The following is a 16389-nucleotide window of genomic DNA, read 5'->3' as shown; positions in this document are numbered from 1 at the left end:
AAGTATGTAGAAAAAAATCCAGTTTTTATTTGACCAGACATTACCAATATCAGACAGGAAGAAGGACTAATCTGATTGGTCCTTGATGAGTAACCTTACAATAAGCAATACTAGGTGGTGCAGGCCAGGCTTTTGAGGTAAGATTCTTCCTGTTAACTTTGCTTATCCCCACTTAGGCACCATAGACACAACAGGATATCAGGTCTATTAGACTGACTCCAACAATTGAGCGCTTTTCCTCCTACTGACACCAATGATGGGGTATTGTTTACTCCCACTGATGCCAGGGCATTTTCTACTCCCACTGGCCACAATCCAGCCCCCCTAAAGTTTGAAGAGCAGTAAACTGGCCCTTTTTTTCAAACGTTTGGAGACCAATGCTCTACAATGTTAGAATTATTAGAATAGCTGATTTTTTTTTAGGCTTCAGTTGAGCAGTGACCAGCACATAATACAGTACAAATTCCAGTACTCTAAGCTGTACTTCTGCTTTTAAAAAAACAAGTACAATTATTTGGAAATGTAACTGCACAGATTGAACAAAGCTCTAGCTGGCTATGCCTGTTTCTTATTTCACTTCACTACAATTTACACCAGTTGCAGATTTGCTTTTGCTATAGACAATGTTATTAGACCACTTCATTTTGACCTGAAGAGTGTGTGTCCATTGCATCCATTGACTAAATTATTTGTTGGCTGTGGCACACAGATATTTTTCTCTCTTAGAGAATACTCTTCTGCGTATATGTATATTATATTAGTATAGATAAAGGTGCACACCTAACTGCCAAACTTTCGGGAGCCATGGAACCTTACCTAATAAATCTAAATATATTCCATATCTCTTCCACGGGATTAAATGTCCACTGAGCTCATTCAGTATTCTCCAGCTGAACTGTTCATTAGACAGATTCTTTTGTTAAGTGCCACACTCCTCTGCATACTGTCAGTCTCCAGTTGATTAGATGGAAATTGCTCTTGACTCAAAAAAGAGAAAGCAAGATTGATGCGAAAAATTGGAAATGTAGTGTCTTTAGAAAGCTGTTACCTTCATTTTAATGGAAAAAAGAAGGAGGGGGAAGACATTGATAAACATCACTTTCAGAAGATACTTGTTATAAGTGATAAATCTGTCACACCCATAGAATGTAATGCCTTTATTGTTTTTTTTTAATCACGGCAAAGTACAGCATTTAACTTTGTAACTTAATGTAGTTTTAATTTGATAGCAGATTTTGACAGTTACTGAAGACACATACTGCTGGAATTGATATATTCGGTTTGTACAGTAGAAGTGTGGGAAAGCCATTACTCTGCTGAATATACTTCATACACGTGATTTTTTTGTTTAGGGAAATGATCCGTATCCTTGGCCAATGTTTTCATCTTATCCCATGCCAAAGTTCTACATACCAGATATTTCTGTCCCTGATGACCCTAAACAAGGTGAGAATCAATAATTCTATAAAGATCTCAATTTGATGTTACCTGCTTTGCACAATAATGAGTTCACACACCTTTCATTTCAAATTATTAGCCAACCAAAATTAAAAAATATGTGCATATTAGACACTGTGGGGTTGATTTACTAAAGAACCTTGTCTGCAAAGGGTCGCAGTTTCTTGCATGACTGACTATTTTTAAACAAAGAAGGGATTTACTAAAGCATTCAGTCAACAAATAGTCACAATTCAGAATTTACTGATGGTCACAAAACTTAGCGACCGTCTAAATAAATTCATCTCTTAGAACCAGGTGAACAGCAGAGAAAAAATCTTTTTAATGACTTGATCTCAAGCAATTTATACTTCCTATACATATGTTGAACATTTTAAAGACTTAAGAAATTTTTTTTTTAAATGTGTCTGTATAAAGTGATATATTTAAAATAATCCAGACAGGGATTGACTTCACCTAGTTTAAACAGTGACAATTGAAACGACTGAGCATGCCCACACCAGGAAAACTAAAGATTGCCATCACACTGTTGTTTTTTGTGAAGTGCTATAGTAAATGCCTTTAAATGCAAGCCTGGAAATGTCATTGAAAAGAGTGAACCTGTGTTTGTAAAAGCATGATTACTAAACATGCTAACTTGTGTGTGTGTGTGTGTATATATATATACACACACAAAGTAAATGTATATATATATATATATATATATATATATATATATATATATATATATATAATGGTATACAGCTATACTTAGAATATGTATGTTGGTGTTTCTGTGTATAGTAACAGTTCTATAGTTGCTTTATAGAACTTTTTCATTTCCTTTGTAATTTTATTTAGCTTTGTTTTTTTGCTTCTTATACAATATTCCTTTTTTCTCCTTTTTTAAAATAATGCTAGCGCTGTGTTTTATTCTTTTTTTTTGGGGGGGGGGAGCATATATTCTCTGCAGTATATATACTAATGTATGTACTTTCATGTGCACTGAACATGCCCAGGGACTTAGACTTTTGAGATATATTAACTAAATGGTAGGAAAACTGCCCTTGATGCTCAGCATCTAACAAAAATCCAAATCCAAACTCCCACAGCTGTCTTCACCAACCACACACAATACCAGTGCTGAACCAAAATTAAAGGGAATACAAAAGTTGCGCTGTGTTACTACATTTGATGTGTGTTGGTTATATGTATCTCAATACAAAGGATCATAATATTTTTCCCAAAAATGTGATGTGTTCCAACATCATAAAAACACATAAAATGATGAAAATAAATTCAGAGGGTGACACCACAATTCCACAGTGACACACCAATAAAGAAAGAATATCAATTCATAAATCAACAAACATAGATCCGAATTGAAGTCTACCACCTATATGTAAATTTCCAAATAAAATAAGGAGTTATGTGTAGGAGGGTTCCACCATCATTGCAAATCTTGCCATATTTTTTCACTTGTGAATGTCAATAAGCAGCCATGTGAATTCCACACTAACACCAATAGCAGCTTCTTACCAAACAATAAGGCCCCAAATTATAGGTGGTCTTATAACAGCAGTTGTCAGTAATCATCCATCACCAGCCTTGGAACCATAGGGCATATCACAGCAACAGGTTGTTTAATGGCACTCAGGAACTCCAGGGTACATCAGCAGGGATCCACTGTTTGCAGCTCCACTCTCCCATGTACATTAACCACCTCTGTCCCGCCATATAGACCAATGACGGGTGCAAGGTGGTTCTCTCGTTCTGGGAGGACGTCATATGATGTCCTCCCACTCTCACTGCGCTTGCGTGACTCAGGGACACAGCGGATCACCGATCTACGGAAAGAGCCGAAGATGTCGGCTCAGTCATGTGATCAGCTGTGTCCAATCACAGTTGATCACATGTAAACAGGAAATGCTGGTTATCGCCATTTCTCTCCTCTCGAGCTGTCACGCTGAGTGCTGCCTATCAGTGCCAGTCAGTGCCGCCTTTCAGTGCCCGTCAGTGATGCCTGTCAATGCACATCAGTGCCACCTACCAGTGCCTCCTCATCAGTGCCCATCAGTGCCACCTATCAGTGTCCATCAGTGCAGCCTATCAGTTCCCATCAGTGCAGCCTCATTAGCGCACATCAGTGAAGGAGAAAAATCACTTATTTACAAAATTTTATAACAAAAACTAAGAAAAACATTTTTTTACAGCTGTTTTTGGTTTGTTTAAGAAAAAATAAAAAACCCAGAGGTGATTAAATGCCACCAAAATAAAGCTCTGTCACAAAAAAATGATAAAAATTTCATATGGGTACAGTGTTGCATGACCGTGCAATTGTCACTCAAAGTGTGACAGCGCTGAAAGCTGGAAATTGGCCTGGGCTGGAAGGGGGTATAAGTGCCCTGTAGGCAAGCGGTTAAGCCATGTAAGGGATAAGCAAGCATTCCATACATTCCATAGTGCAACCTGCAGATTTAGTGTAATAAATATCACAAATCTACTCACATAAGTACTAGGATAAATCGCATGGCTTAACCTCCCTAGCGGTATTCCCGAGTGTAGCTCGGGGTAAAATGTCAGTACCAAAAGCGGTAACCCCGAGCTACACTCGGGCTTACCATGCGGCGCTGCATAGGGAGTCCCTGCAGAGCTTACCTTGTCCTTCGCTCCCGCGATGTGTCCCCTGCAGCGTCCCCGGCCATCTCCTCTGGCCGATGCCAGCATCCGGCTTCTGTGTTCCGGTCCCTGTGACGTCGGGACGTACAAATTTTACATAGTAAAACATTGCTGTTTCAACCCATTTCACATACATTTTGTCCCTAGTGCTTTGTCCTGTGCCCTGCCTGCATTTTGTCTGTTCTTTCTGCCTGGAAACTGAGAAAAGTCCATGGCGTCCAAAAAGTGTCCCTTTAGGTCAAAAGCGGGTTTAGATCAGCTAGAGAACAGCGATAGTAAATCAGAACCACTTGCAGAATTGAGTGATAATGATTTGTGGGGAAATTCGTCATCAGACACTGAAAACAATTTTGCGACTTTGCTCAGTGATGTGCAAACTTGGCGCTCTACTTCAAATGTCAGTGTTTTTGGTTTGATTATATTATTGAATTAAATGTATTATTATTATAATATTATTTTTTAGGATTATTTATTAAATTATAATTTATGATTTTGTGTTTCAAATTTTATCATACCCGGGATGTTTAATAGACTCTTGTTCGGACAGATTTCAGTGAGTTATTCCTAAAAATTACAGCCTACAATAAAAAAACTACATATTTCCATGCAAAATAATGGTACCGCTTTCAGCACCAAAAATCTGAAATAATCATACCGCTAGGGAGGTTAATGTACATGGCAGAGTAGAGGTAGAAACAGTGAATCTCTGGATGGATTTTTTGTCTTGTGTGTGTCACTTTGGAATAGTGGTGTCACACTCTGATTTTTTTTTTGGGGGGGGGGTATAATATTATGATTCTTTGTATTTGGGATACATATAGACAGCACACATATGAATTCGTAACACAGCGCCACAATTGTATTTAGTTTTGAAATAGATTGCTTGTTACACTGAGCATGCCCAGGGACCTAGGGCTGGTTCACACCACAGAGTTGCAATCTACAGGCATGTGACAGCACAGTGGCTTAGTTGTTAGCACTGCTGCCTAGTAGCACTAGGGTTGCTGGTTTAAATCCAAACCATGGCACTACCTGCATGGAGTTTGCATGTTCTGCCTTTTTGGATTTCCTCTCACACTCCAAATACATACTGGAATTTGTTTTGGCTCCTGTCTAAATTGTCCTTGGTATATGAATGTGAAGTAGGGACTTTAGATTGTACGCTCCTTAAAGGCAGGGCCTGATGGGAATGTCCAATACATATGTAAAGCGCTGTGTAAATTGATGGTGCTATAAAAGTACCTGAACTAATAAAAATGCATGTCTTTATATCAGTTTTTTTGCAATCTGGTACATTTTAGAAGGGTTTCACATAATTTAGACAAAAGAGCTGACATTACAAATAAAACGTGTGTGAGGTGCTCGCTCTTCCACCCCCCCCCCTTTCCTTGCCTGCAGGACTGTATACTCAGATAAGGGTGTATTAGTGATTTTGGGGGGAAAATTCCGTCAATGAAATGTTTGTGAGTATATTTTAAATTCAATAAAACCATATAAACCCTCTCCAGGGAAAAGAATGAGATAACATTTGGATTATATCCATGCACTAAGCCAACATGTTTACCAATTAGGGTGTATGATAAATCCGCATCTATATAATAGAGATGATCCTGGATCCCAGAAGGCTCTCTTTGTCTTACTGACATAGAAAGCCCCACACCTACAGATCATCAAATACACTATCGCAATGGTCTGACAGTTGACATAATGCTTGGATTTGAGAGAGCCTCCACCAGGGAGGGGAAAACGTTCACGCCCAATACTCACACCCGCCACATCGATATGTCCCAGCCCCTTGTTGGGACACCTCCAAGGTCTCCAGAGGTTTCAAATGACTGTAAACAAGATAGTCTTTAAGAGAATGACATTTCTCAAATATTAATTCAGACGTTAGCCAACAAATTTGGCAATATGTTCATCCTCTGTTAAAAAATGCCAGTTCTGAGACATTCTGGCGAAATTGGTCCTGATGTGCACTAAATTTGGTAATGACTTTAGTAGTATTAGTATTAGTTGTAGGTTTTACAGAGAAGATAAGTTCCTCCCTTTTCTTAGCTTTAGCTATCTGATAGGACTTCTTAAGTAATTTCTTACTATAACCTCGGGCCAATAATCTTGTTTGGAGTGCTTCAGCCTCCATTTCAAAATCACTGTCTTTTGCACAGCGCCTACGCAGCCTAAGGTATTGACTGTAGGGTATGCTTCTTATCAAAAAAGTAAAGTGGGAGCTAGAGGTATGTAAAATTGTATTATCAGCTGTATCCATATAGAACAGCATGGTATATACAGAGCCATCCAAGTCAACTGATAGGTACACATCCAAAAATTTAACTTTTTTTTGTTGGCTTGCCTACATGGATAATTTAAGATTAAATGCATTATCCGAAAGGAATTCCATAAAGCTCGACAACTCGTCATTGTTTAGTACAGTGCCTTAAAAGTCCCTTATTCTCTGGAGGTTGCTCCTTTTGGATTTAATATTGTGGCTTGGGATTTGGCAGTGTGCATTCATCGCTTGAGTGATGGGTTGTCTTTTGGAACTAATATCTTAAAGTTTCCTACAAAAGTCAGCAGTTCCTTTGCTGGATCCTGACATTTCTTGACTTTACAAGACCCTCACAGTCCTCCTGTGAGGATAATTCCGTGTTCCAGGCCCTAGTATATAGGAGGTTAGAGGCTCTCTTTAAAGCTCTCTTTTCTTTGGCAGACCCCGCTGTGCAAGTTGCAGTTCCTTCTATGGCAGTCTGCCAGACAATTAGGGGTTTATTTACTAAAGCTGGAGAGTCCAAAATCAGACTCCCTTCTGCATAGAAACCAATCAGCTTCCAGGTTTCATTGCCAAAGCTTCATTGAACAAGCTGAGGTTAGAAGCTGATTGGTTTCTATGCAGAAGGGAGTCTGATTTTGGACTCTCCAGCTTTAGTAAATAAACCCCTTAATGTCTTGGCTAAACCATTGCAAATCCCAAAAGCCCAGTTCCATCTTAATGAATCCCTCAGTGTTCACTCAGTTGATTTTTTACCTATAGCCTCACACTACTGCATAAGCCGCTTGGCGGATAGACCGCAAAGATGAGTCTTCCCTCCATCCACGTACAAACAATTATTTGGCTTGAATGCTGGTCAGCTGATTTCTCATACAGGAAATGCCATGTGCAGTTACCCTTTAAAGGGAAATATCTGTGTGGTCCCTCCTTGGATAAGTACATAAAGGAAAGGGGGTAGATAAGTACATAAAGTACATAAAGGGGGTAGAAGTACTCCCCCCCCCAACAAAAGAACAATGCTTTGCTTCTATTGATAGGACCTCTATTCCTGAGGATGGGAAAGATTCCTTTCATCCCTCTCACTTTTCCAATTCCAAGGCTTAGACAGGAACATATTTTCATAAGAAGACATGACTTTCCAAACTAACCAAGACTGGATCCAAGACTTCTACCCACTGATGAGGTGCCTCCACTTTTCAGAGCAGGGAGATATCTGTTGGACTTCTTGTCCCAGAAAATCTCAGACACCTGAGTCCAGAGTGTCATTTTTAGGGACTACAAACCTTCATGCTTTCCTCTGAGCACTGGACTCTGTGTTATACACTCTCCTAGACATCTTCAGTGTAATGTGTAAGTTAGCCAGCAGCAGAGTTATGTACAGGTCCAGGGCCAAGATGCACTATTCTGGTGGAACCTTGTCCCTGCAAACTCAATAGGGAGTATGCCCACTGGGAAGGGGAAGACTGTTTGTATGGGGCCTGTCCCCTGGATCCTGCCAAATGAGTACCCTTGTGGCAGTCTCTCATATATATACATCATATGATGTATATTAAGCGCAGTAGCAGCAACCCTATGATCCACAAACAGTTCTGGGGCGGATTGCAGTTTTCCTTCTAAAGGAAGTACACTGATAGCCTGAACCATTGAGCTCTGCCTTGCTGCACCCCTCAGTATTCTCTTTAACCCCTTCAGGAGTAGCTCCCCCTCCTTTTTTGTTTAGTGAGGAATTCTGTGCTACTTCTTAGCTATGGCTTATGAGGTTCAGCTATGTTAGCTGGGGCCCTAAGCATGCATCCATGCTTTCTCCTTCAGAGTGCATCTCTGTTTTCCTTGTAGCTGGAGATGCTTCTGCACAGTCAGCTGAGGAAGAGCAGACATTTACTTTTATGCATCTGATGACTTCATACATGAGCAGTTTTGGTCTGTTGACCTAATTCCAAAACGTAAGGAAGCCACTTTAGGCCTTATTGGCATGTATCTAGATCTAGAACTGCATGTGGACCTTTCACCCAATCAATGTATATGTTTTGCCTGCATCATAAGCCCTATAAATGATACTGTTAGTTCCTCAATAAAACAGAATTTTAGGAAGTTGACATACTGCAACAGTGTCAGTGTCTTTCTTCCACGTGCACGTAATTCTATATTAATTTGGCTCACTGGTTGATCACGGTAAATGGTCTGTAAGTGACCGAGTCCAAAACAGCAGGATATACCTAAGGTTACTAGCCTGTTAAAACCTTTCCTGCTCACTCACTATTGTATTCTGTTTTGGATAGTGATTGGCCTAATCTGGAGAAATTCTTCACACCTCCCACGCATTTTGCTCAGCTACAGTATATCATGTTTAAGAGGTGTTCCTGAAATAGTGGGCAATCCCTGTAGAGCCCTCCATTTCTGTTCTTACAAACCCCTTTGTCAAGGACCGACTGACAGAAGCCTCTAGCGCCCCACAGGCTAGAATTCCCCAAGGCACAGAATCTAAGCCCCGACCTGCTTGTTCACCAGAGCCCCTGATGGTGGGGATCAACTTGGAGCAGGTCAAAACCAGGTCACGGCCCCTGAGTACAACCACCTGTGGTAGAGGTTCTTGCCAGTGGCACGTAGCGGGTGAGAGCCTGATGTGAAGAGGTGAATTAAGCAAAGTCTGACAGGCCGGGCCGGTAACGGTGGAGGCAGAACGGTACAGAGCGGCAGGCAGAGGGATAAACAGGTCACAGGCCAGGTTCAATAACAGGAGGTCAATATGTTCAGGAGAAAACAGAAGAATGGTCAGACAAGCCAGGAATCAGAGCAGGGTCAACGGGTCAGGGTCAGGCAGGGTCGGCAACAAGCAATCTCTCAGGATACAACAGGATAACAGGAGTAAGACCATACGGCACTTGAGCATTGCAAGAGCCGGTTTTAAATAGAGCACCCTGCGCTGTCATTGGTGACAAGCGCGCGCCCGTGTGCTATTGCCGCTGCGGGCGCCCAGGTCCTAGCGCCCGCGTGTTAGTGTGTCTTGGCAATCTGCGCATGCGCAGACCTACACGCCGCGGCGAACCCTGACACCCTGACTGGCTCTGTTGTGGATATCTCAATTTTATAATATGTGTTGGTCAAGAGGCTATAATCCCTTTCTGAGGTTTTATTCTCTCTCTCTCTGGCCCTGCCCTGCAATTTTCCATTGCTACAATGTCTCCCTACAACCTCACAAACACCCCCTTTCCTCTCTCTGATCACAATCTCATCACCTTCACAGTGTCCTCGTCTTCAAACACCTATCCCTCCAAACAGCAATTACCCGCAGAAACCTTCACAACTTGAACCCTGCTCCTTTCCACTCTGCAACTGACCAACTCTATGACAGAATCTCTCCCCTGTCCTGCCCTGACCTGGCCACTGCTGTCTACAACAGTTTGCTTTTATCCGCATTAGACTCACTTGCTCCTCTAACAACACGGAGCATCAGGCCCCGACCGTTACAACCTTGGCAGACTGACGACACCAGAAATCGTAAACAACGTAGTCGTGCGCTGGAGCGATTGTGGAGTAAAACCAAATCCCAGCAAGCATTTACCCGATATAAATCTGCTTTCTTAGCATACAATTCCTCCCTTCATGCTTCCAAACAAGCCTACTTTGTCACTCTTATTAGTACCTTGTCATCCAGTCCTCATCATCTCTTCTCTACTTTTAACTCTCTACTTTCTCCACCTCCACCTCCACCCAGTACCTCACTCACTTCCACGAGATTGCAAATCATTTCAAAAACAAGACTGACGCAATTCGTAGGGGCATCGCCACTGCACAGACATCCATCCCACTTAGCATACCTTATACTAAACCTCCCTCAACACTTTCCTCTTTTGACCTTGCTACTACCGAAGAGGTCACTAAGGTTTTCTCAGAAGCCCGTCTCACTACCTGCCCCCTGGATCCTGTACCCTCACAACTACTACGGTCACCCTCTTTTTCCATCCTATGCTCCCTCACTCACATTTTCAATCTTTCCCTCTCTACTGGTGCCTTCCCCTCCCCTCTAAAGCATGCACACATCACTCCCATACTTAAAAAGCCCTCCCTGGACCCCACCAACCTGAACAACTTAAGAACTTAACAACGTTACCTCTAAACTCCTAGAATGCTTAGTCTACAATCGCCTGAGCTCCCACCTCACTGACAACAACCTTCTTGACCCTTTGCAATCTGGCTTTCACTCACTCCACTCCACTGAAACTGCCCTACTAAAACTCACTAATGATCTACTAACAGCTAAAACCAATGGCCACTACTCCGTACTCTTACTACTTACCTCTCTGCAGCTTTTGATATGGTTGACCATCCCCTCCTCCTCAAAAAACTTCACTCTCTTGGTCTCAGAGACTCTGCTCTCTCCTGGTTCTCCTCCTACCTATCGCAGCACTCCTTCAGCGTTACCTATAAGGCTGCCTCCTCCTCTTCACTCCCTCTTTCTGTAGGGATTTCTCAAGGTTCTGTCCTTGGACCCCTTATCTTCTCCATCTACACCTCCTCCCTTGGTCACTTGATAAACTCCCATGGCTTTAAGTACCATCTCTATGCTGATGACACACAAATCTATCTTTCTACCCCTCATCCCTTCAGTCTCCTGTCGCATTACTAACCTACTAAGCGACATATCAGCATGGATGTCACTCCGCTTCCTCAAACTCAATCTTTCCAAAACTGAGCTCTTAGTATTCCCCCCAGCCCGTGCCCCCTCCCCTGAATTCTCCATCAAGATCAATAACACAATCATCATTCCTCCCCTCATGACAGGGTACTAGGTGTAATCCTAGACTCCCATCTGTCCTTTCACCCCCAAAGCTAATCACTGTCCAAATCTTGTAGACTTCACCTTCACAACATCTCCAAGATACGCCCGTTCCTAACCACGGAAACCACTAATCAACTTATTCACTCCCTTGTTATATCTCGCCTTGACTATTGCAACTCCCTCCTCATTGGCCTACCAAATCATAGGCTATCCCCTTCAGTCTATTATGAATGCTGCTGCCAGACTTATCCACCTTACTAAGCATTCTGTATCTGCCACCCCTCTCTGCCAATCCCTCCACTGGCTTCCCATTGCCCAACGGATAAAATTCAAAACATTAACAATAACGTATAAAACCATTTATAACTCTGCCCCAAATTACATCAACGATCTTGTCTCTAAATATCACCCAAACCATACTCTCCGCTCCTCGCAAGACCTCCTGCTCTCTAACTCCATTGTCTCCTCCTCCCATGCTCATCTCCAGGACTTCTCCAGAGCTTCCCCCATCCTCTGGAACTCTCTATTCCAATTTATCAGACTATCGCCTACTCTGCTCACTTTTAGGCAATCTCTGAAAACCTATCTCTTCAAGGAAGCCTATCCTGACCTCAGCTAATAATGGAATCTTCTACTGTTCCAACCAGTCCATCCCCCACAGTTACTACCTTTTGTACCACTAGCCCCTCCATCCTAGATTGTAAGCTCCAAGGAGCAGGGCCCTCCTTTCCCTCTTTTATTGAACTGTATTGTTGCTGAATTGTCTCTCTTTATATTGTAAAGCACTGAGCAAACTGTTGGCTCTATATAAATCCTATATAATAATAATAGTAATGTCCCTCTGTCAGACCTTGGCTGTTTGGTTCAAGGATATGTCTTGGGTTCCTGGATCTATCCTAACAAATCTCACTGTCCTCCAACAGCTGGAACTCATGGCAGGGGCTACACGTTTAGTCCATACCTCTGCACTTCTTCATGTTGTTTAACCTGCCATCATCCCCACAAAAACTACTGAACCTCCACACTTCTGGCAAGGCTTTTCTCTCAAGGGGTCATAGCAAAAGCACAAAAAGGTTCCAGGGTTTCTAGCCTGTTCATGGCTCCTAAAGTGAAAGGGGGCATTTGCACCCTTCTAGACCTAAAGGTTCCCAACATCTGCTTAGAGTACAAAAATTCTTCATGGAATTTACCAGATCAGTCATTTCTTTCCTCCACCTATGGGACTTTCTGGCCTCTGGACATGAGATACCTACTTGCATATCCCCATCTTTCTAGCACATCAATGCTTTCTGCATTTCATGTGGGCTCGCAACAGACTGTTTGAACCCAGTATAGTTTCAGGTGGATCCTGAACTTTCAAAATCAGCGCTGGAATCAACCCATTGGTTAGAGCAACTAAGCCATTTGCTGGATACTTCTCTCCAGGGACTTCTTTCCACAGGAAGAGCTCTAAATGCTCTGATCCCATATTTAGATGCTACAGTCCAAGGGCTGTCTGACTTTTTGTATGAGGGTTTTGGGTCCTATTGTGCTCTACTTCTAGGCAGTTCCACTTGCCCATTTTTACACCAGACCTTTGCAACTTAGCATTTTGACTGCATGGTACAAGAAGACTCTAGATCACTCGCATCTTCATCGCAAGATCAGGTTTGCCCTGGCCTGGTGGGTTAAAAACCCAGCCTTGACCATGGAGTTGAGAAAATCCTTCCGCCCATGGTATTGAAGGTTCTCATAGCCTTTGGACTGGATGTCCTGGACACCTTACGGGTGCAAGGGACAAAGTCAGCAGAGGAATCCCAGCTCTTGATCAATATTTTGAAAATCAAAGCAATGTATAATGCTGTACCACTCAGCTGCAAAGTCACCCAACCAGACAAGACCATGGCAGTGGCTTACATCAATCACCAGGGAGGAGCCAAAAGTCTCACATCTCAAAGTATAGCCAATCAGATTCTGCCTTAGGTGAAACTGCAACAGGTGTCTGTCATACACATTTCAGGCATGTAAATTCGGCAGGCAGACTTCTTCAGTGGAATATGTTGGCAAATGCTCTTTTCTCTCCGAGGTGTTTCAAGAGTGGATGTGGACCAAATGTAGACCTCCTGGCTTCGAAGTTTAACAAACAAACCGACCAAGTTTGTCTCCAGGTCCAGGGATTGATCCTCTAGCCTTCTCAGTGGTTGCTCTGGTGACTCCAGGGGATCAGTTCAGCCTGATGTAAGCTTTTCCCCCTCAGGAAACCTTTTCTTCACCTGCTCTGTGGATGAAACATGGAGAGCATCCTGGTGATCTTATTGCACTTAGACCAGGAGGACATAGTACTTGGATTTTTTCAGACTCATGGCATACTTTCCTTGGGTCCTCCTAGGTCATCCAGATCTTTAATCCCAAGGAGTGGTTTACCATCCTGCTTTTATGTTGATGGCTTTAAACAGGGACCTACCTGATTCAGTTATTCCTACACTTTTGAAAGCTAGAAAGTCAACTTATCGCAAAGACTATCATCAGTTTTCCATACTGGGAAGAACTCTCTGGAACAATATCGGCCTTTTCTCCCATCTGGTTTGAATCAACATCTGGCCTTGAGTACCATCAAGGGTATAATCTTGGTCCAAGTGACTCTTTTTTAAGACTGCTTGCCTCCACTTTTCCTTTTGGGATAAAGGTTTTATATAAAGGTGTCAGGGTTAAATTGTTTGCTTCAACATTCTAACTGCCACTTTTACTGGTTCGATCACCAGGTGAAAATAAAAAAAAAACAAAGCTAATGCAGTTACCACATATAAGAATTGGTAAGCTGCATTATAATACATTTTTGTTTTGGGGTTTAAAACTGCTGTAAGGACAAGGTTCCAACTTTTGCCTCCAATAAAACAATTAGTGCTTCATGGGCTTTCAGCATCAGGCATCTGTTTCTCAGATTTGCAAGGCTGCCATCTGGTCTTCTGTTCACATGCTCGTCAAGTGTTATCAGGTGGATGTTTAGTCCTCAACTGTGATCTCTATTGAGCCCCTTCTATTAAAATGTTGCTAGCGTGTTGTTTGCTGTGTTGCCCATCCCTTAGTTTAGACTGCTTCTGGACATCCCTATATATCAGAATTTACCCTGTGTCCCTTAATGTTCATAGAAGATTATAGGATTTTTGACATAGTATAAAATCTTTTCTTGGAGTACATTAAGGGACATTGATCCATCTCTTCTATATTTATGATCCCCTTCTTCTATTGCCTGCTACAAATCTGAAGCATGATGAGATAGTGTCCTATCAGATTTGTTTGTCAGTGTCTAATCACCTGAAATGTAGTTGTACAACCCTATGTATCTGAATACATTGTGTGTCTCTTAATATATTCCAAGAAAAAGATTTTGTGGTCAGTCAAAATCCTTTTTTCCTTTTTAATCTCCTATGCATGTGATTGGTTATTCAATGTGAACACGGGTTCATCTTATTTACTATTATTCTCTCCTTTAGTAAATCAACCCATTTGGATTGTATGTGAACCCACATACATTTAGTGTTTTGTACTGTTTAAATTTAGTAGTTCATACAATCATTTTGTTACATGTGTGGTTAGCTTAAACTCCTTCTAAACTCTATTAAAGATGTGGTTTAGCAATTCTGTGGTTGCATTATTATATTAGGAAATATATAAAAGATAGGTAAAAAAGGGGAAAACACCCACTAAGTATTAGGTATTAAGACAAACTTTAATCCTAAAAGGGTTAAAAACACTCACAAGTTGAAATTGAAAATATTGCTCATTTGTCCCCGTCTTGCAAGACCCGCCGGTGTTTTCTTTGTGGCTGTGGATAGGTGGAATCAAGCCAGGGTGCTGTGTGGACACCAGAGCTCCACTTAGAGCATGCATGTGAGTGGATGTGATGTTACAAAGGGGAAGGATCGGTGCTATAACAGGCTATGCGCTCTGAGCTTCACTGCTACTTTTTTGTGGGCATAATGCAGTCCCCTTTAAAGCCCAACTGAAAGTTCCCACCTTTTTATCTCTTTATAGTGCTGTACTCCTGTATGTTACTATGGGCATCTCATGCAGCTTTAGCAAGTTTTTTAACTCTTCTTTCAAAAGTGCATTCTCCATGTTTTGTGGGATAAAATATTATTCAATAGTGCAGTCATTGTGGTAACAGTCAATAGACATACCTGTTCTTGGTTTTGTCAGAAAATACCTGATAGTACTTGCCAGACATACTGGCCATTTTCAGTAATACAACTGTCAATCCAGTAATCAAATGTAAGGATATCCTTTAACTGACCTTTCTGTTGCCTCTGTTTTTGTGCAGCCAAGATTACTGGTTTGTTGTCGAATGGTATGAGAAGACAACATAAGCCATGAAGAGTGGTCTTTTATTAAACATGCTGAAGTCAAACACATTGCATTTCATGGCTTTTACCAATATATACTGTTTAAGATGTATATTAGTGAGACTGGGTGTCTCACTAAAAGGATGGAAATATCAGTCATATATTCTTCAGCTGTATCACTAAATCATTTTGTATCCTCTTGCGCTACATTTTTTTTATAGCGCTACATTTTTTTCTATCTTGAATATATCGAAAATGTAAGGTTATGCGCCTGTATGCCCAAGGCCATATTTTCAGCTTCATCAGAATTCCTCTTAATTGCTAATTCTAAAACTACTAGAGCAGTTAGAAAGTAACACTGCACAATCTGCCTTTTTATGAAATTAAAAGGTGATTTCTGTCTATTATTCCCTACTCAATCACAATTTTGCCAGAGGCATAGTGCTATGGAGCATATCTTTTACAGCAGTCAAAGTCTACATCTCTTTCTTAAGCTCTTTAATGATTTGGAAAACCATCAGTAGCTTTAATACCAACAAGGTATCAATTTTTATCATATATTTTGCAAGCATTGCAAATATAGAAACTGGTACTGCAAATTGGTACTAACTTAACAGAAAACATTGTAAAACTTTCCAATGTTTTTAACCCAGTCCTCTATACCATCAAATAAATAATTAGTTTACTTTTTTTTATGTAATTTTTTTCTTTATTTGTAAAGCTCCTGATATACACTATATTGCCAAAAGTATTGGCACACCCCTCCAAATCATTGGATTCAGCTGTTCCAATCACCTGCATGGCCACAGGTATAAAATCAAGCACCTAGCATGCAGACTGCTTCTACACACATTTGTGAAAGAATGGGTAGCTCTCAGGAGCTCAGTGAATTCAAGCATGGTACT

The 16389-nt window shown here is 41.4% G+C and overlaps 1 protein-coding gene across 2 annotated transcripts in view; it reads left to right on the top strand.

Moving 5' to 3' along the window:
* Window positions 1-16389, top strand: part of TBC1D32 (TBC1 domain family member 32) — a 471851-nt gene that overhangs the window by 308747 nt on the left and 146715 nt on the right. For both annotated transcript variants that reach the window (XM_089685349.1, XM_089685348.1), the window contains exon 26: window positions 1353-1446. In XM_089685349.1, the coding sequence (XP_089541475.1) occupies window positions 1353-1446 (94 nt within the window). The remainder of the gene's footprint in view (window positions 1-1352; window positions 1447-16389) is intronic.

Source organism: Staurois parvus, unplaced genomic scaffold (assembly GCF_062004578.1).
Source record: "Staurois parvus isolate SC_StPar_1 unplaced genomic scaffold, SC_StPar_1.0 ptg000372l, whole genome shotgun sequence".
In the NCBI taxonomy this organism is placed as follows: domain Eukaryota; kingdom Metazoa; phylum Chordata; class Amphibia; order Anura; family Ranidae; genus Staurois; species Staurois parvus.
Note: the sequence above shows the minus strand (reverse complement) of the source record. Positions and strands in the feature narration are given on the sequence as shown.